The sequence below is a fragment of the Cyclopterus lumpus genome, chromosome 24 (genome assembly GCF_009769545.1).
Source record: "Cyclopterus lumpus isolate fCycLum1 chromosome 24, fCycLum1.pri, whole genome shotgun sequence".
Classification (NCBI taxonomy): domain Eukaryota; kingdom Metazoa; phylum Chordata; class Actinopteri; order Perciformes; family Cyclopteridae; genus Cyclopterus; species Cyclopterus lumpus.
The window spans coordinates 13,851,897-13,873,037 of NC_046989.1; the positions used below are offsets into that span (position 1 = coordinate 13,851,897).

The following is a 21,141-nucleotide window of genomic DNA, read 5'->3' on the forward strand; positions in this document are numbered from 1 at the left end:
CAGCCTGTAAAGAGGTTTGCCGGTGAGTTTAAAACATCAATTATACCCATTACGTCTCTCCGACGTATCGAAACCAGCCTGGTAATGATCCTGTTCAGCATAAGTCCACATACCTGCAGGACTGTGTCGTTAGGGTGAGATCACTTTCAGTGTGATACAAAGTTTTCTTTAAAGCAAACACGCAGTCTCATTCAGCATGTCCACACAGGCGACCTTCTCTTTGCAGCAACACCGTCTGCAGAGTCCCAATTTACCAGTAAATGATGCATACCCTGATACCTGGGTAGAGTTGCGGTACAACAACTCCATTGAGCACCAGGAAAACAAAATAGCTTGATATTTATATTATATAATAAATAATACAACTTTGTTCATAAATTTTGTACGTATATGTAAAGAAAAGAACGGGTAACTGGCTAGCAAAACCACTTGATATATAAGCAGCACCTTTTTTTTTTTAAATAAAAAGGTGTGTGTGTGTGTGTGTGTATATATATATATATATATATATATATCCTGGATTACGATCCATCTCAACTACTGAGTGTGAGAGGGCGTCAGCAAGCGGCTTGTCAAAACACCCAGCTCCCCGTCTGATGAAGCTCCTGGTCACGCTGCAAAACATTTAAAATAAACAAAAAAACACTTCTGCAGCACAAGCAGGGGTGTGTTTCACCTGAGGAGGAGCTGAACTGAAAGCGGGAGTCTAGTGTGGCATCCCATAAACTGCTACCTCTAACCAACTGGTTCCTTCTTGGAGACCCACAAGGTTTCCAGAAAAAAAATTCTCCAGCCGAACTCAAGTCTTTCACCACTCCCCCCCCCCCCCCAAAAATATGTATCCATCTGTAGAATAAAATATATGCTGAAACCGAGGCCTCAGATGGTAATGTGAAAGGAGTCCCAGCTGTCGTCTTTGCCGACGCCGCTCCCATTCTTCGCAGTCCCGTCTCCGATCGCTCCTTCCGGCTGCTCCCCGGTGGGAGTGGCGCCAGGCTCCGGGTAATCCTCGTCGTCCTCGTCGAAGTAGCCGTTCTCCATCATGCCGAGGCCGGAGGCGGCGCTCAGGTCCTGGCAGCTGCCCTTGTAATCCTGGATGGACTCGTGGAGCGACCACAGCTGGCACAGCAGCGACATGTCCTGCTGACGCAACCCCACCTGAAGAGAACCGGGGGAACCCAATTAATATAGGACACATTTCTGATGAGACGTTCTTTTAGAAGTCCCCCAAAGAGCTTTAAACATTAAATCTGCTTTTCCAAGTACTTCCTTGAGATAATCGGTGATTCGTACTCTATATTACTCAAACAGCCCCAGATAACTAGAGCTGCAACTAACGAGTTTTGCCATCATTTTAATCCAACAACCAGTCCAGAACCAAAAGAGAAAATGCAGCAAATCCTCACACTTAAGGAGCATGGAAATGTTTGGTCATCTTAACAATTAATCAAAATAATTACAGATACACTTTTCTCTCAATTCCCCCCCCCAAAAAAAGAAGCACCATTTTTTGATACTCATATTATAATTTTTTTGAATAAAGCCAAAATTCATTCAGTGACAGGTTCCATCCTCTCAGATGGAAAAATGTTCTGCATTTTAAATGCATTTGTCATTTGAATATCTTTGGGTTTTTGGACTGCTTGCCAGACAAAACAAGTGAGGCCAGATGGTCTTTAAAAAAATAAAATGGCAAATAAAATCAATAAATATCGACAAAATAAATTAGTAAACTAATACTCATCTGTCACCCAACCTGACATTATGAAATTAATAATTCAAGGAAAGGGGCCTTTCTATTGCATACCGCTCAGCTGACCATGCAGTATGAACTACGGGTCACTGCGTTGTCTTCCAAACAAAACTACAGCGGGCAGACATGCAAGTCTGTCCTGAGTGCTGTGGCCCACACACTGGGGAGCGTACTACATGTAGGACATCGACTAACCCAAAGGCAACACATGTACAGAATCAGAGCGAGTGGGGAACGTGCTGCAGTGGGAGTAAAGCACAAGAGCAGAAATAGGATTTAGCAAAGCCTGTAACATAAATCCAAATGGCAAAGGGATAGAGTTTCAGCAACAGTTTGACCCCTTTTATCTCAATTACTGGCTATGAGGAAACGGACTATTGTTATGGATTGACCCACAGCCATGGAGGGGGTCTGCATTGAGAGTGAAGTCTGGGTCTGTCATGAAAACCCCTGCTGCTGGCAAGAGAACAAGAGGCTGTAATAAGTGTCTCACTCTGGTCACACCTATGTAGACACAACACATGTTCACTGCAAAGATTGTATGCAAGAAGATGAAAAAACGTTTAAACTGAAGCCTAATTAAATTGAGTTTTGAATAAAAATCAGCAGTAGCCTATTTGTGTGTTTTTGTCTTCCTTGGTCTCATCCACTGAAAAGCGGTCCCTGATCATGGTTCCTCTTATTTAATGCCAGACTCTTTAAAAAAAAATTAAAAAAAGGTCTGCATGCTTCACGAAACAAAAACGACTTTGCAAATTAAAAAAAAAGAGACACTTTATGAATCAATAGGTTCGGATGATCACTTTGTCAAAACATACAATACACCGCCAATACAATGCTAGTCGTTTTGCGGGCGATGCTGCGCGAGATCTGCACCTGGAGGTTTATATTTTATTCACGTGCCCTGATGCATGGTGAAGGTACGGAAGCCGAGATATTGACGAAACTCGAATAATTGTCAACACGCTTTAAGTCAGACACCAAGAGGTGTGCAAGTGTGCCCCAAAAAGCAACCCAACGTGTGTCTTTGGGGAACCTGGCCGCGTTCAATGTGCAGCGGATAAAGATGAAACGGCGGTCGACCAAAACAAGGGGTGAACTACGGGGCACTCTCTCCGTTTCTCTCCCTCTCTTTTAGTCAAATACATGTGTGAACACTCCCCGGAATGTTACCATCTCTTTCCGCAGGAGAGCCAGGGCGGCGTCGAGGCTGGCCGGCTTGTTGGCCAGCAGGTTGTCGGCGTTGCTCCTGCCTCGGCTCAGGTCGTCCTGGATCATGGTCTTCTTCACGTACATCCTCTCCATGTCTCTCCAGGAGCCACCGCTCGAGTTCAGCAAGCCGCTCAGGCTCTTCGGCAGCGGGGGCAGCCCCTCGATGCAGGCCATTCCCCCCAACGAGCCGTTCGTTGACTTACCATTCATTGTCCCGGGAGGTTGATGTGCCACCACGAAAAGAAAGGAGACGGCAACTTGACTGTTACGCCCGTGTACGCTGCAGCCGCGGAGAGTAAACAGCCGTCTCTCCCGCACCAAACAAGCCGAGTAACAGTCGTGGTTTTATCTGCCCAGGGCGGCCGGAGACGCCACATCAAGTTACCCGGATTTAAGTAGGTGGACTTCCGGTATGCTTACCAAAAATAAAAGCATAACAGATTAACGTTTTTTCTTCTTTTTTTTATTGAAAATATAATATGTGGGTTCTGGACGCATCACCCCCCCCCCCCCCCCCCCCCCCATTTCACAATGTAAACATTCATTTATTTCTGAGTTATGTTGGATAGACATGTTGGTGTGCTTGTGTACCATTTGACCAACTTAATAGTAAAGCTCATTTTCCACACATAGTATTATAAAATGGGATTGTTTTCATATAGTTTGCGATATTGGAAGATAGTGTAACGTACTGAATATAACTTGTTAATTAGTTAGTAAAGTCTGCCTGCCTATTCTATTTTTTGGTTAATAGCTTTTATTTAGCATTTTAATTTCCGGTGGAAATGAGTTATTATTGTAAACTTGCTAGATTGTGTGGATGAGTTGTAAAATCCACTTCCTGCCCTTTTAACACAACGACTGCTGGGCGTCTCCCTGCCAATGCCGACACTTATAGGCAGGAAAACTGTCTTTAATCATGTGAATCCATCTACACGAGAGATAAGACAAGGTCTCTGTTTATCATGAGAAAATGAGATACAGGTATTCTTTTTATTTATTTAAATAAAATACTTTTGGCTATCACTTTCTCTTTAGATCAATTAATAATAAATTAAAGAAACTAACATAGAATAGAATTAGAAATTACGTTTTTACCCTTTGAATTCAATCTTAGATGACAAACTAGTAGGTTTCTAACACAACATGTACAATGTCATCAATAGACGCTGTTCAGAATATTTGATTAAAATTCATTGAATAAGCTACGGAATTTATGACAGGTCTTATGTTTTGGGATGTCTGCCGATCTGTTTAATATAACATTGTGTCTATTTGAGTCCCTACAATAAAACTCATTGATAGGTTTTTCCCCAGCACAGTGCAGACAGAGGGTTTGAGGTCATCATGGGAGTGTGTGTGTGCGCAGACAATAGTTTTGAGTATAAAGGACAGATGGTGGGCTTCCCCCCCCCCCAGCCTGCAGCTCCATCACAACAATAACACAACAATAACCTTGAAATCAACACACAAAAGCATCACACATGCTCCTCTGCAAAAGGAGAGTGTGCTGTACCACACACACACACACACACACACACACACACACACACACACTCACACAGAGCAGATGGATGACACCTGAAGACTGGTATTTGGAATCCCTCCACTGCAATGAATTAAACCTGACTCATTTCCGACAGACAGTCAAGACATAAACACACATGGTTTGCTTCCCGTTCAAGCTCCCGGACCAACAGCTTCCATAGATCCAAATATTAGTCAAAAAAGTTAATTTTAAAGCCGTCATTTAATTATTCAAAGGAATAATGTAATATGCTATGTATTGTATGTTTACTTACTTTCTTTCTTGGGAGTAAAATGAGATGTTGATAGTTAGTTACTTAGCTCCACTGATGTTAAGTACACTTTTAGTTACACATTTCCTTAATTCTGTTAATTTCGAGGCACCTAATGTGTATTTAAATCCACCTTAGATAAATTGAATGCTCAGTGTTGATTATAAACTATTACTCCATACACGGCTAAATAGGTGTGTGGTGAGATGAATGATGAACTTACAATTTGACTTCTTAATGGTTAATACCGTGCTATCAGTCAACGCAGCCTCATATTTTATATTCGCCCCCCCCCCCCACATCCCCCTACAGCTTAATCCAGCTCTCAAAACAATTAGCCATCAGCTGACAGTCCACAGCTGCACAGTTTAAAGAGACTGATCAAGGGTAATCTGTTTTGTGTGAGGGTTTTACGAAGCAGACGGACCCCTCTTTAAGCTTCCATCACCACCACCATCACCACCACCATCATCCTCATCATCACTGCCTCCTGAGATCAAAGGATTAGGCATATGAGGGTACCCCCCTGGGGATGCGTGTAACCATAGCAGGCTTGTGTTAATCTGCCTTGCTGAAAAGCACACGGGTTTGCATCACTTAGCGTCCGCCGGCTAATAATGGTCTGCAGATATCCGCTTATGTCTCTGCTGGAAAGCGATATCTTGCTCAAGGCCAACAAATAAATGAATACAGTAAGTGGATTACTCACATAAGCAAAAGGACACTAGACGCAGGTTTCCCAAATCATGGCTGGGACAGCCGGCGTCCACTGAACATGGCGAGGTATGGCAATGCCATCATTAACTGGTAATGATTTATATTATAGCATAACAATAACAAAATCACATCAAGAGACAATTCAATTTTTAAAACAATATATATATATATATATATATATATATATATATATATATATATATATAAACGAAAACATAAGCCCCATGATTAGTTGATAAAAGAAACTTTCTCAGAGAACAAACTGGCACCTCTACCAGAAGTGTGCCACAGTCCCATCGAGCCGACGGAGCAACATTGCGTTGAACTTGGAGCAAGTCTGGTATGCATCATTGTCAGAGAGACACAATGGGTCTGATGGGGAAGGAGGGAGGACGTGTGTGTGTGTGTGTGTGTGTTAGGAGGAGGCCAGCTTCCTATAGCATGTCAGCGTACAGCAGGTCAGGGAAGAGGGGTGTCCGGTAAGAACAGCTGCCGTCACCGACATGGGTCTTCCTCTGCTGACGGGCCTCAGGAGGGAATGGGACCAGGATGAGGCCATTGTTGTGACACTGGGAGTACACTGCTATGTTTTATAGCATACAATCACAAACAAAAGCTATGTGGAAGCCATGTCGGCAATAGAAATGTCACAGAAACACTACAGCGGTGTGTTCAGGTCCAATGGAGACCAACATGTTCTTTACATTCTCCTACTCTGGAGGCAAATATAGATGGGCAAAACTCCTTCTGTGTGCGCAGCCTTCAAGCGATCTTCCTCGTCCCCATCGTCCTCATCATCCTCATCATCCTCATCGTCCCCTGCTCCTTGATTGTCGAAGCCAGTGGAAAAGTAACAAAGTATTGACTCAAGTACTGCACCGTGCTGTAAAAGTGAATATTGTATACTTCTTCTTCCCATACATTTATTTGACAGCGACTGTTTCTAGTTACATTTCTGTTTAATATTAAATCAATGTTTCCCAACATTTATGAAATATACAAAATCTTTGCTTTTTTTGGGGGTAAAATATTGGATCTTTTTACCATAGTTCATTTATCTTTTGGAGGGGCTTAACCCCAAGGTTGGGACCCATTGAACTAAACTACTAGATATAAAGGAGGTACATCTATCTCCACCGTGACTACTGACGACAGTACAAATGCTACTTACATTCTGGTGCATCAGTATCAACAATCCAAGAGTCACATGCAGATGAAGCACGTTGACTGTCGGTACGTGTCATGTGCATGTGTGCATGTGACTGTTGATAAATGCATTTAGCTGCTGACACTTCTTCCAGGCCATCCAATCGTATTAGCAGCTGTGTGGGATCAAAAGCTCTGGACTGAGGGAAGCAGAAAAAAAACCCCTCATGCTCACGTTGTGAACAACCTTTTGGTCCGTCAGCCTTCATCAGGTGAACATTAACTCAAATATGACTTGTTGTGGTCTTTCACCTGTTACTTATAAGCCGGCGACTTCCAAGTGGGGAAGTCGTAAATAACAAAACGGGACATATTCTTCTTTAAGCATCACATTTCGTCACCTCAAACCTCAGAGAAAGTAGATGCTTTCTTCCGGTCTCTATTCTTCACCTCAAAGTGTGAATCACGTGCAGCCAGATGGTTCTCCGGGATGTGTGCAGCGGCCGGCTGTGGTCACTGAAATGGGATGGGTGTGTGCTGGTGTGCTTTGTCACTTCCCCCTGGCCTTGCTCTGGTCACGGGGAGGGTGTGGTCCTGATCAGCAGCTGGCCTCCAGCTGTCTGATCTCTGCCCTCCCCCTCCCACCAGCTGCTACACCCACTTTCTGTCTGCCTTTTCCCTCCCCCGGCTCCTCCCACTGGGAACAGATCAGGGCGATCACCGCAATGTCGCTGATGATGCAGAGGTGTGGTCATTTATCATTTTAATAGATGTTGTCATTAGACGTTTGTTAGACACCGGAATGAATTATAAGCCATTCAGAAAACTTAGTATAAAAAATTTATTTTGGCAATGAAATTTAAACATATTTAACAATTTACTTAAAACCATACATGTAAATGTGGAACATACAGAAACAATTCTAAAATGTTGGAGCAGTAAAATTAGCATTTTGTACTTTATTCCTTTCCCTAAAAATAGAATTAAAAAAATCAAAAAAAGCATGTCACCATGCTCAGGTATTAATGAATGACTCAGCACTATCAGATGCCCGTGTGCTGCCTGACCCCGCAGTGTAAATGCCACCGTGTGCAGAAAATAGCTGGCGAGATGGAAATCTGATTCCCAAAGATCTGCAGAGGTCTTTCAGCGTCTCCTGCTGTCTGAAGGGCAGCAGATGTAGAGCACACACACACACACACAGTCAATCAAGTTACCTCTCATCCGTTGCTGTTATGTCTTTCAATAGGTTTTATGTAAAGAAGATTGGTATGAACATGTTAACTATTCAACATCATTAAAACAATCAGTTTCTGGTACACAAACGTGTACTCGCCACCAGACAGAATGTTGTTTGTTTGTTTCGTTTTGCCTGACGAAAAGGACGCCATTAATTCAACTAAAATCCCTTCACTCACCTCATCTGTTAAGAAAACGTGTCGCCCTTGGAACGCTAAGGCACAAACTGTCAGACAGGCACTCGTGAGAGAAGAACCACAAAGAATAAAAATTATCCAGCCTGGGAGTAAAAACTTTGTCTAACCACACGTTTCATAACAAAAGTGAAACCATTCCACTGAATATCCAACATCTCAAAAGTTGAGAAAGCCAAAAGGAGATTGGTTCAACAAAAGATAAAAACCCTGAAAGCTCCCTGAAACCTCTCCGGATGTTTTTAACGTTGGTTGGAGTGGAACAACCCTCCTCACTGTCTCGATCGGCTCCTCCTCACTCAGGAGAGGCAGGAATCCAGATGCCCGTTGATCTTTGACTCCTGCACTTCAGCTTGGCATACTGGACAGCTGACCGTCAGTGCAGAGGAGGAAGGCGAGGAAGATGAGGGGCGGGTGAAACTATGAAGCCCCGCAGAGGAATGGGGGGAAGAGGAAGATGAGGATGAGGAGGCCGCGGCTGTTCTTGGCTGCATTGCGGGCGATTTGGTCTTTATCGACTCGCTCGATGCTGCTGAATCGCTGCCCAATGTCTTCTGGAAGAAGTCAGTGATGCTGGGGGAGCTCCTGTGGTCGTCCCACGGCCTCTTCCTCGATGCCTGACCTGCACCAGAAGCTGATGTGCCGTCACTATTGGAATGGCTAAAATACTTGGACTGTGTTGGTTTAGCAGGGCTGCCTTTGGTTTTTGTTGAGACTACAGAATGGCTGGATTTACTAGGACTAGGCTTAGATGGTGTGGAAGTGGAAGCTGAATAGTTATCTCGCTGTTTGGGGAAGATGGAGGATGCAGTACTGTTCAGCGACGTCAAAGAATCTCGCTTATTGTCTGTGTTTGAGGTGGAGGATTGACCCGCTGGCCTCCCGATGCTTTGGCTGTTGAAAAGCTCTTCAATGGACTTCTGTTTGACTGGATCTGCTCCGTGGCTATGGCGGCTGCTGTGGGGTTTGGGGATTCTCACGGGCGAGCCGTTCATGTTGACAAAAGCTCTAATGTTAGCGACGGACCTCTTTATAGGGGGCTTCAGCCCCGTGGAGGTCCTAGAGAGTCCTTTGTTATCAAGACCGGAGCGAACAGGAGAACCGAGACTTTTAGTCGGAGACGGAGGGGTGAAGAGTTTCTTCGGAGAATAAGGTACTACCGGTGTTTGCGATGGGGAGGAAGACGTGGACGACTGTGACTTCCCTCCGAGCACGAAGCCTTTGCCACTAAATGGAATTGTGTTCCATATGTCCTGTGATCCAGAGCCTGAGAGGGAGAAAGGGAGACGTTTGAGTCCGGCAAGCAGACTTTTTAAAACTATGCTTTGAAGAGAATCTCTAAAACACGTAGTGAGATTTACTCAACCTAAAGAGCGGCTACTCAAACCATATTGTTATCCGCCTGAAAGGATTTACAGCTATTACAGTGGAACAAACACCAGAGGAACGAGCTCATCACCTGTGGATGTAATTGACGGCTTTTCTTTTCCCGAGGACTTCATCTCGGAGGTCTTCCCATTCTTTTTACCATCCTTCTTGCCTTTTTTGCAATATCCTTCGGGCTCTTTGACCTTGGTGTAGGTCCCTCCGCACGTCCTCTTGTGGTCCGCCCACCAGGGATCCTGAGCAGATGGAGCCCGGTTCATGGCCCTCTTCACAAACCCCAAATAGGGCTTGCGGTTTTGACAGGGGCCGTCGCATTTCCACCAGTGTTGCCGGTACACATCAACCTCATCGTGGAAACTGTGGTAGACCTGACAAGAGGGTAGAGGGAAGAGAGATGTTTCAGAAGGGTTATTTTTATGGCAGTCTCTGTACAAGGCTGTGACAAGACAAGACAACATGGGCTGTAAGCTGTGTAATAGAGGGTACACCTACAGAAATCTTTGTCCCACTGGCATCATTGATCCGGTTCATGTGTTTGCAGAACTCGGGGCCGTGACCGTCTCGGTCTCTGTTGTTCTGGGTCACAAACAGCAGCGCGTGAATCATTTCATGAAGGAGGGTCTGTGGGAATGAAAATAAAACAATGAATATTTATTAAGCTACTAAAAGTTGCATTTCCAGCTCCTTTTCACAACACCCACATCAACATCCGGGACTTTCGAGCTGAAGGCAAAATAAAATTAAATGGAAGGGTTTATATGGGCTGCACGGTGGTGTAGTGGCTAGCACTGTCGCCTCACAGCAAGAGGGCCGCGGGTTCAATTCCCGGTCGGAGCGGTCCTTCTGTGTGGAGTTTGCATGTTCTCCCCGTGGCAGCGTGGGTTCTCTCCGCGCTCTCCGGCTTCCTCCCACAGTCCAAAGACATGCTGCAGGTTAATTGATCTCTAAATTGCCCATAGGTGTGAATGTGAGAGTGAATGGTTGTATGTCCCTACATGTGCCCTCGATGGACTGGCGGCCTGCCCAGGGTGTCCCCTGCCTTCGCCCTATGTCAGCTGGGATAGGCTCCAGCGCCCCCGCGACCCTAATGAGGATAAGCGGTATTGAAAATGGATGGATGGTTTATTTTATGTGTGCAAGAGGAATCTTGAGTTTATTTCAAGAGATCACCTCCTATTTTTTTACATCTAGCATTCTCTTGCTAGTTTCTCAAGATTCCCAACTCTGGTTTGTAAGTGTAACATTCAGCTATGTGGTATATCTTCAGTGTTATTCTGATCTTATATTCTCTAACAGAAGATTGCTATTTTGATGCAAATGATTCTCTCTTTTTTATGCAAATTGAAGATTGGAAATAGATGAATTTGATTTTTTGAGTGGCTTCTGAAAAAGCCAAATTAGTGCAACGATCCACCAGCTCACCTCTACCAGATCTTTTCTTGGCCTGAGCTTCAGCAGGGGCTCACTGAGTCTGATTGAGCACAGACCACCTCGGCCCTCATAGGAGCACACACCAGCACACCTGCAGAAGAAAAAAAGAGACATTAGAGACCCGACAGCCCATCTCCCAAACCCCACCAGAAAGATCATTTGCTCCCAGAATGCATTGGTTTACTTAAACCGTGCCTTTTCTATCGAATGGTTAGTTACACCAAACCCCCCATACGCAATACTGCACCTACAAGTTACTGTGGGTTTTGGTCTTTGACAATAATAACAACAACAACAAATCGCAACACAACAGGATTCTTACAGAGTCATTCTCGGGCTCCACTTGACCTCGACACCGAGGAGTTGCCCAGAGAAGAATACGTCGTTGAACTCCAAAAACATGGCTCGGACATCGGGGCTGGGGTCCAGCGTCTCCCAGGACGCGTCCACGATGGACAGCGGCCTGTCGGGCTCGGCGGTCGGCTTCCAGTAAGGGACCGCCGCGCTGCCTCCTCCAGCTCGCTCCACTTTCCGTTTCTTACTACTGTGTCCGAGGCCGTGATCCTCAAAGCTGTTGGACGGATACGACGGTGCTTCGTATTCATTGTCGAACTGCTCCTGGAGCCGAATAGCGAGCAACAAATCCTCGTCCATCACAACGGAGACGCTGAAGCGGTTGTTGTTAGCTTGCTGAAGCTAACTCGCTAACGAGGCTCGTACAGGGCTCTCGTGAACACGTGGCAGGGTCATCCGGAGTCAGTGCACAGCCTGAGACATGTACTACCTGTACAGTTACTCGAGTTGGTGCCATGGCGCCATTAAAAACACACATTTCTTCATGTTGGACGAAGACGATACTGCTGACTGACAGCCCCAGGAGCAAGCGCCAGTCGTTGTTGTGTCAAGACGGTCACAATGCGACTAGCGTACATCCGTTAAGGATTTCAAAATAAAACCTCTGAAATAAATAATCGATCAATTCTTTTTTTAGAGAAGGTTTAAGGTTCATACAGATAGTGTTTTTCATTTTCTAAGTGTTTAAATAACCGAAGTACTATTTGTACTTCGGTTATTGTTAGTTACCCTGTATTAATGTGTTTAAAACTAAATCAAAGTGATCGTTGCCCTTGTTATGACATTTATTTTCCGCTCTAGTTTTGGGTAACTCGCAAACTTGACAAAACAACTTCGAATCCTAGCGTAATGGTGTCTTCTTTATTTCAAGTGGTCAGCCAACCTAAAATGCATCGTCGCTTTTCTGGTGCAACATTTTAATTCTTATATTTAGTTTATATGTGAAGTGCTGTAATTCTGGAACGATCTTGACTCTAATTTAAAAACGTTTGTTTTGGTGCGGTTTGTTACCCATCTCATTTTCGTAATCACGTGACATCGCAGGGTGGCGACCGGTTACAACTTCCTGTTTGGGTCGAAAGCGGATGTGAACAGATGAACGCTTCCTCTGTCTCCTTTTCGTGACTCGTTTGTCAACATTTCGCCTAAATAAGTAAACGCACGCGACGGAAGAATGTCGGAAACGGGGAACCGACTGCGGAAGCTGCTCGAATCGCCTAATTTTGACCCTCAAAATTACGTCAAGCAGCTGTCACAGCAGTCCGATGGCGACCGAGACCTCCAGGAGCATCGTCAGAAAATCCAAAACCTGGCCGACGAAACTGCCCAGAACCTGAAGAAAAACGTCTACAAGAACTACAGGCAGTTCATCGAGACGGCCAAAGAGATTTCGTACCTGGAGAGTGAGATGTACCAGCTGAGTCACATCCTGACGGAGCAGAAGAGCATCATGGAGAGCATCACTCAGGCCCTGTTGTCCACAGACAAGGACGAGACTTCGAAGGAGATGCAGGCTGCTTTCCCCAAAGAGACGGAGGAGCTGAAGCAGAGGACCCTGACCTCGCTGCTAGAGAAAGTGGAGGGAGGCAAAAACATCTTGGACACTCCAGGGAGGCACCTCGTCTACAACGGGGACCTCGTGGAGTTTGACGTGGACAACATGTCCCCCATCCAGAAGGTGCACGCGTTCCTCATGAACGACTGCCTGTTAATCGCCACCTGGCTGCCGAACCGCAGAGGCACCGTGAAGTACAAGTACAACGCCCTGTACGACCTGGAGAGTTTTGCGGTGGTCAACGTGAAGGACAACCCTCCCATGAAGGACATGTTCAAGATCCTCATGTTTCCAGACAGTCGCATCTTCCAGGCGGAGAACAGCAAGATCAAGAAGGAGTGGCTGGAGATCCTGGAAGAAACCAAGAAGAACAAAGTCACCAAGGACCGGCACATGAAGGAGGAGGAGGCCCCGACATCCCCCGTGAGGACCGAGGTGTCCACCAACCCTTTTGATCAGGAAGATGACGAGCCGCCAGGCGCCGGGGAAAGTGTGGATCTCAGCCTCGAGTGGATCCAGGAGCTGCCGGAGGATCTGGACGTCTGCATCGCCCAGAGAGACTTCGAGGGCGCCGTGGACCTGCTGGACAAGCTCAACGAGTATCTCAAAGACCAGCCGGTCACCCAGAGGGTCAAGGAGCTAAGGCTGAAGGTGGACGAGCGCGTGCGGCAGCTGACGGAGGTTCTGGTGTTCGAGCTGTCTCCAGATCGGTCACTTCGCGGTGGACCCAAAGCCACTCGGCGGGCCGTGTCCCAGCTGATCCGACTAGGTCCAACTTTGTTTTTTTGTCTTCATCAATAGGCAACTGGCTCATAATATATGTTTCTATGATCCCTGTGCAGAAAGTGTAGGACATGAATTGGATTATTTGGAGGAGGTTTATCAAACTCAAAACTTACTAGTAAAGCATATAGCTACGATCAAAATAGGAGCGCGGGAACATTCTGACAGAGGTAGAGGATGACAAATACAAACGATCTGTAACTTTTCTAAGAAATGTATCTCCCTAAGATATGTTCTTAATGTGTGTCAGCCTTATCCAATCCTTTTATTTATTGCGATGGAGAAAACTAAATGTAGTCCAAAAATCAGATTGATTCGAACAGTGATCAGAACATTTGCAATCAATCTGAATTGTTTCCGTCTCCGTTGCAGGCCAGTCCACCAAGGCCTGCGAGTTGTTTCTGAAGAACCGCGAGGCCGCAGTCCAGACGGCCATACGCCAGCTTCGCATCGAAGGAGCCACGCTGCTCTACATCCACAAACTCTGCAACATCTTCTTCACCAGCCTGCTGGAGACGGCCAAGGAGTTTGAGATGGACTTTGCGGGGAACACAGGCTGCTACTCCGCCTTCGTGGTCTGGTCCAAATCGGCCATGAGGATGTTTGTAGATGCCTTCAGCAAGCAGGTAGGTAGAGACAAGCAAGGTACCGCCTATTTAATATGGGACTTTGAAGGTCAGGAAAGATGCAAGAGTACCGATACCTGTGATAGAAAGTCAAATCTACAAAAAATAACATGACAAAAGGGTTATATTGCTATCGACTTAAAAATCTGGAATCATAAAAAAACACAATTGAAGTGCAAGTAGTAGAATTTGAGCTAAGAATATATGGATAGTTTGTGTTAAAATATAAAAAAACTAAGCTTTAAAACGGGGAACTATTGTGCTATGTCTTGGTTAAGTTGCTAACTACCTGACAATCATATTGACCTCTTAGATTTAAGGTTATGGTTGGCAATCAAAACACGAGCACTAGAGGTAAAGTCTTTGCAAAGCCTGCGAAAGTCTATTTATTCTTGTAACATTGAAGAAAAATGATCCTCATCAAGGGATTCATTTTTGTCCTCATCAGGTGTTTGACAGTAAGGAGAGCCTGTCGACAGCAGCCGAGTGTGTTAAAGTGGCCAAGGAGCATTGTCAGCAGCTGACCGACATCGGCCTGGACCTGACCTTCACCCTGCAGTCCCTGCTGGTCAAAGACATCAAGGCGGCCCTGCAGAGCTACAACGACATCATCATTGAGGCCACCAAGCACCGAAACTCCGAGGAGATGTGGAGGAGGATGAATCTCATGACCCCCGAGGCTCTGGCTAAACTCAAGGTGGATTCTATGTAGCTCAGCCCGTTTTGTCTGTTGGTTGCCAGCGGCGATTGGACGATGAAGCTCAGAGCCGAAAACAAACGAGTAATTGTTAAGTTGATGGACAGAGAATTTCCAGCTTCTCCAGTGTGAGGATTTGCTGCCTTAATACATTTTATATGACCGTAAACTAAACTTTTTTGACAAAACATGACATTTGAATTTGCATTTTTTTTGACAACACTGATTTGAAATATAAAAAAAAGTGAACAGAGTACTTTGTTTCGGTACAATTTGCTCGTTGTTAATGACCACGAATGTTTAAACGTCCATGACTAAAGTGTTTGTTAGATCACCGTTAACAATACGATATCAATCTTCATCTGCGCAGGACGAGATGCGCAGCTGTGGCGTCGGCAGCTTCGAGCAGTACACTGGCGACGACTGCTGGGTGAACCTGAGCTACACCATCGTGGCCTTCACGAAGCAGATGATGAGCTTCTTGGACGAAGGCCTGAAGCTCTACTTCCCCGAGCTGCACATGGTGCTGCTGGAGAGCCTGAGGGAGATCATCCTGGTGGCCGTGCAGCACGTGGACTACAGCCTGCGCTGTGAGCAGGACCCGGAGAAGAAGGCCTTCATCATGCAGAACGCCACCTTCCTCCACGACACCGTGCTGCCGGTGGTGGAGCGGAGGTTCGAGGAGGGCGTGGGCAAGCCCGCCAAACAGCTGCAGGACCTGAGGAAGAGCACCCGGCCGGTCAGAATCAATCCAGAGAGCACCACGTCGATGGTGTGAGATTGCAATAAAGGATGGCGGCCTGGAAAAAAAACTCTTAGGTGCTCTTCTGCTGACTGTTGTGGCAATTATTTTAGGAATAACTGCTAGATGTTGGTTGTTTTGAGATTTGCAGGACAAGAAATGACAGAATGCATCATGGAGAACAGCGAATACGATACCTCAAGAGAGGTATGTGTAAACCGCTATTTGTACCGACTCTCACAAAAATGGCCTTTTTGGTGTTGGCTAATATTGATGAAAAATGATCAGATCTTTGAGAAACGACCCATTTGAGATGTCCCATTTGTCAGTGTAAAATTCATTTCATCTACATTTGAGTTAACCACATGATTTGGCACATTGTAGTGTGTTTTCATGTCAGTGTGTGTGTGTGTGTGTGGACACATTTGTATTATCGTCACATTTCAGTCAAGCAGCTGATGAATATATGTACATCTTCTGATCAGACGGGGTATGTACAGTTTTGTGCTTGTGTTACCCAGTTCTCTGAAATTCCATAAAACAACTTATTAAAGCTATTGGCAAACAAATCCTCATCTCAATGGATTGTGTATGTGCTCTCCATCAAAAAGAAGGCTGTTTGAAAGTAAAGTAATATATTATGATGTTTGAATCCGACTCATTTAGCTTTGATGGTGACGCTGCTGGACTGCTGTTAGACACTAAATAGCATTCCAGCATAGGAATGATGGAAAGGGATGACTGAATATAATAATAGTCCAGTTTGTGTTGAAGAAAAACACATGAAATGAAATAAAGATCTTCATGCACAGTCTGTTTTCATGTATGCCTCCACGTCTGTGTTCCCGTGAGATATACGGGGCCTTGCAAAAGTATTCACCGCACCCCTTGATGTTTTTTCTATTTTGCTGCATGACAACCGGGAATTCAAATATTTTTCTAATTTGGATTTATTGTAATGTGCCAACACAAAATAGTCAAAATAGTTTTTCAAAAAGAGTCACGTGATCTGACAGAGCACCATTACATCCATTACTAGGAATATAGCACCACAATAGGCCAAGAGAGGACCAATACTCACATGAATCAAAAATCTGTAGCTCCCCAACTTCTTCTGCCAGAGCCCTCCTCAATGCATAAAACGTTGAACAATATTGGGGAGACTAGCAGTAACTAGAGGAGCCGAGTGGCATTTATTTGACCATAACTGTGCTGTCCCTGCTGTGTGACAACATGTCATACTTTGAATCAAAATGTCTCCACATGTACAAGTTATTTCTTGATCCTTGTTTATTGGTGCCCTCTTGTGGCAGCTCAGAATCGGGTCCTTTTTTGAAGGTGATGGCTCATTTAGGTTTATGTACATGTTCGGGACATCTTTTGATTCTACTGAAATCCATCTAATAATATAGAATTGGTTATGCTTTATGAATACTGTTTATAGTTCTGGTGTTTAAACTGTATTTTCTTGGAAACATCCTAAAATCCATATTTTCCGGTTATTTCCTCTTTCTAAAGGGTGTTTGGGAAAGAAATCTGTGCATTCAACATCCCGTTCAACATCATTTGACATATCTGCCTTGCAGTCGTTCCTGCAGTAAAACCCAGCTAAACCAATTTGGCTTGTGTGTAGTTGCAACATGAAAATAAAATTGCTGCTCTCTCCGTTTAAAATATTTCCCAGCAGCGCAGACTCTGATATTTTTAGACTGCCTTCACGATTCAACACATGATTGTTCTCTCTGCTTCACAGCTCAACTCGTTATAATCTCCGATGTGATCGGGAGGTCGAGGAAAGCCTCCTGGTGAAGTTACCAGTTTATCCTCGGAGAAGAAGCATCAGGCTGGTGGGATTATTGGAGAGGAATTCACTCAGTCACCACTCTGAAGGACTAAACGGGGAAGGATTGACGTGACGAATAGATGGTCGTTTGGGTTTGTTAGGTTGTAGTGGATTTTATATATATTTGCACATGTAGATAAAAGAAGTTTATGTTTTAAATTAATACATAAAGAAAGATATGATAATTCATTTGGGATATTATGAGGAATATTCTGGAGGAATGTATTATGAAACATAAGAGAGGATCACTGTTTTATTATTCTGTTTTAATGACAAATGTAATTATTAACTGTATGATGCATGAGAATGAATGAATGTTTTATTGTTTAGACAATAGTTAAAATGGATGCCGATTGAAACCTAATGTGTTGCTTTTATTCGGAAGGCAGGATAATAGGGTTTTATTGTGAAGGGGAACTTCCTGTCCTTGACCGGAAGAGTGAGCTTTGACCTCGCCTGTTTACTAATTGGCGTAGCGAACAGAATGGCGGCATCCTTTGAACTGACCAATGGAACTAACCTTTAGGTGTGAATTCATTTGCATGACCATACTAATAGCCGAGCATTTGTTCTGGGGACATGGTTCTACTGGTCTGGAGACTCGAGACAGCCCCAGTCTGTGGCTCCCTGGGAGCTGCACTCCGTCTGTGGAGAGTTCCTCCTTTCTGGCCCCACGATCGTGAACGCTACATGAGTATTATTTTTGCCATTAAATATTGTTAAACTTTAACTCGAATCCTGAATTTCCTGCGGCCACGGGACCCGGAGCTTTGAACACGAATCTTACAGGTTCTTCATCAGAAAAGACATGTAGCAAAGAAATTGGTGACGTGAATCTCCAAGGCTGGCTTAGATGTCGTCCTCTGTCACTGCGTGCTACTTTCGTGATCCATGTATTGTTTGTGGAAAAGAAACTGACACATTTGGACTCAAATTATTGCTTTGATGGGTTTGAAACTCACCTCTAATTACAGGCTCAATTATAAACGACCCGTAGTGCTTTACTCACAATACAGTCACATGTATCTTTGCAAAAGTTGTAGTTATCACTTTTATAGATTTTATAGAACACTGATGTAAAGTAACTAAATTAATTTACTCAAAATGAGATTAATGCGATTTATTAAAATTTCATTTGTATTAATTATTTATTAAGTCCAGACAACATGCAGTATATGGGCAATTTAGAATTTCCAATTGAGCCCCATACAGTATGTGTTGTGGAAGGAAACCAGAGCACCCAGAATAAACCCAAAGTCAACATGGGAAGAACATGCAAACATGAGAGGGCCGAGGCCTCACATCGAAACCTCGACTTTTAATCCTGCAAGGCCGCACATGCTGCCCTAACCCTTAAAAAAGATGTTTGTTGAACCATATATCTGCATAGTGGCACTATTAGGACATTGCTCTGTTGTTAAAGGCTGAGTCTAGCTTGTACTTTACCAAACTGTAAACTTGCGCATCCTTTTTAAGTGTGCGTCCGTCTTGACAAACCATGTCATCATTTGGAGAAAACCAGGCTTTGTTTTTCAAGTCGAAGGCAAAGCGGAAAAAAAAAGAAAAGATCTTGGGGAGAGATTGAATGTTGGATTCTTGCGTGAGCTCGTCAACGGTTTCGTTTGGCCCAGTGTTGTCGATACATTCTCCAGGTGGGCCACTTCGCTGTGGAGCACTGATGCGTCGGCTTCACAGGCTGGAGCTACTTTGCTGCTTCTTCTTCTACTGAAGAACCCCCTCACCTTTTTAACAAAGCTGAGAGGTGTTCCCTGGCAACCGCCTCCTTGAACTCAACAGCCTGCAACTCTCTTGCCGATCCAAACTCCTGACAAAGCTTCTTGAAGATGGCATGGTGGTGTACATTTGATCCAGCAGCTCATCAAGGAGGGTGGTCTTCTCTCCCTCTGGGAACTCATCTTTGGTGTTGGCTGGAGACACTTAGCTCACAGACATGTCGTGGTCTGAAATGCGGCACGCTAGAGAGCCTTGGGTAGTGTACTCTGTGCTGGATTCCTCGGTCTTGCCCTCCTCATGTGTAATGGACGCCTGAGACAACTCGCTGACTGGGGATTCTTCATCAGGGGACGCAAGGTGGTACTTCCATACTTGCATTTGTGCGCTGACTCTCAAGGTTACGAAATGAGAGTCCACATACAAGAATGTAAGGGAATAACACAGTTACAGGGGGAGCTTTTGACTTACATTGTGACGGGAGTGTTGCAGAGGCAGCTCCACATCCCTACACCTCTGCTCTCGTCTGATGACATCGGACAGAAAGAGAAACTGACATCTTTTACAGATCAACAAAACTATTTTCATTGAGATGGGACTGTAAGAAAATCTACATGTTCAAAGTTGGACACTGAACAGTTATGGTTGGCTATTGGTGCTGTGCACAATTCACGAAGGGAAAAAAGGAGAGACAATGTAGTCTTAAGATAACAACAAATAACTCTTTCTTGACTAATTTTAAGGGGGTAGTTCTGTTTTGCGTTTGTATTTTCTTCAGGAGTGTCTTACACTGACTTCTGCATTATTGTCCTTGTGACAATTTAAGCTTAGATATCACACACGCTGCAGTGATTTGAGTGATCTTTATGAGTACATGTCTTCAAAATGACAGAATCAAGAAGAAACGCATGCTGTAACTTTCAAAAGAGTCTTAGATTGTGGTCGAGGTTAAACCAGGCTACTAATCAGGCATACTAAATCCTTTTAAACCTTATTCAAAGTCTGTGTTTATTTCACCCCGGAACAGATCTGAATCCCAGATAACAGGGATGCAAGAGCTGTGACAGTGGGTGGGATTAATGTTGCACCCTGAGGGGCTTCAGTCACAGCGGCTGTCTGGTCAATTACACATTTAGCAAACACAGAAAGCTAATGTCACACAACACAAAAGGTTACTGGATCGAACAGACCTGAAATCCCCAGCCGGTCTGAGCGTCTGTCTTCTCTGGTAGGATCGAGGATCTCTACATACATTCATTAATGCTCACAGTTTTATGTTTGTTTGTTTCATCTTTATGGTATGTGGTAGTTTTGTCACAATACACATGTGTCTATAACAGGCAGGACACATACAGAGTATCATGTCTATATACATTATCATCATTATTATAGGTTGAAATAATGATTGACAATCTCCTCCTTGTACAAATACCTTCAGGATGACTGAGGACAAATCTTATTTGTTTTAATGGTTAACAGTAGGAGTTGTAAACAGACTTTCTGTGGTGAAGAAGTACATTTTCTCAGGTACTGCACATAAGTTACCTAATTTGAATAATATACTACTTCATAGGGGTATATACTGTTACTTCATAAGTGACTATGGCTTTAGTGACTACTTACTTTGAGGATTTTAATTTTAAATTCAAAACACATATTCAGTTTATTAAGTGTGATGCATTGTTCTTGATTAAACCTCTCTTTAACCTTTCTTTAATGTTCACTGTTTATCTTTCTTAGATTGTATTACATCGCCATAATAACCTTTATTGACACATCACTTACAAAGTGGCATGATTGAACCAGGATTAAAAAAAAGAAAATCAGGCACTGCATTGAGATAAATAAATTCAGACCATTACAATAGTACAAAGATGATATGCTATAATATACGAGAATGATGATTATAATAAAACGGATAAGACAACATACT

At 44.1% G+C, this 21,141-nt stretch overlaps 3 protein-coding genes across 3 annotated transcripts; 1 reads left to right on the forward strand and 2 right to left on the reverse strand.

Moving 5' to 3' along the window:
- Positions 1-827: 827 nt before the first annotated feature.
- On the reverse strand, positions 828-3,340 carry fam89a (family with sequence similarity 89 member A). The gene is made up of 2 exons (XM_034527865.1): positions 2,927-3,340; positions 828-1,158 (listed from the first exon to the last, which is right to left on the reverse strand). The coding sequence occupies exons 1-2, from the start codon at positions 3,173-3,175 to the stop codon at positions 880-882; spliced, it is 528 nt and encodes a 175-aa protein (XP_034383756.1). The 5' UTR covers positions 3,176-3,340; the 3' UTR covers positions 828-879.
- A 4,114-nt stretch (positions 3,341-7,454) lies between these two features.
- Positions 7,455-11,799, reverse strand: LOC117727636 (sprT-like domain-containing protein Spartan). The gene is made up of 5 exons (XM_034528039.1): positions 11,200-11,799; positions 10,869-10,968; positions 9,939-10,067; positions 9,520-9,814; positions 7,455-9,327 (listed from the first exon to the last, which is right to left on the reverse strand). Exons 1-5 carry the CDS (start codon positions 11,529-11,531, stop codon positions 8,360-8,362), a joined length of 1,824 nt encoding a protein of 607 aa, XP_034383930.1. The 5' UTR covers positions 11,532-11,799; the 3' UTR covers positions 7,455-8,359.
- Positions 11,800-12,285: 486 nt separating this feature from the next.
- On the forward strand, positions 12,286-16,445 carry exoc8 (exocyst complex component 8). The gene is made up of 4 exons (XM_034527958.1): positions 12,286-13,555; positions 13,942-14,195; positions 14,644-14,892; positions 15,263-16,445. The coding sequence occupies exons 1-4, from the start codon at positions 12,406-12,408 to the stop codon at positions 15,668-15,670; spliced, it is 2,061 nt and encodes a 686-aa protein (XP_034383849.1). The 5' UTR covers positions 12,286-12,405; the 3' UTR covers positions 15,671-16,445.
- The last annotated feature ends 4,696 nt before the right edge of the window (positions 16,446-21,141 follow it).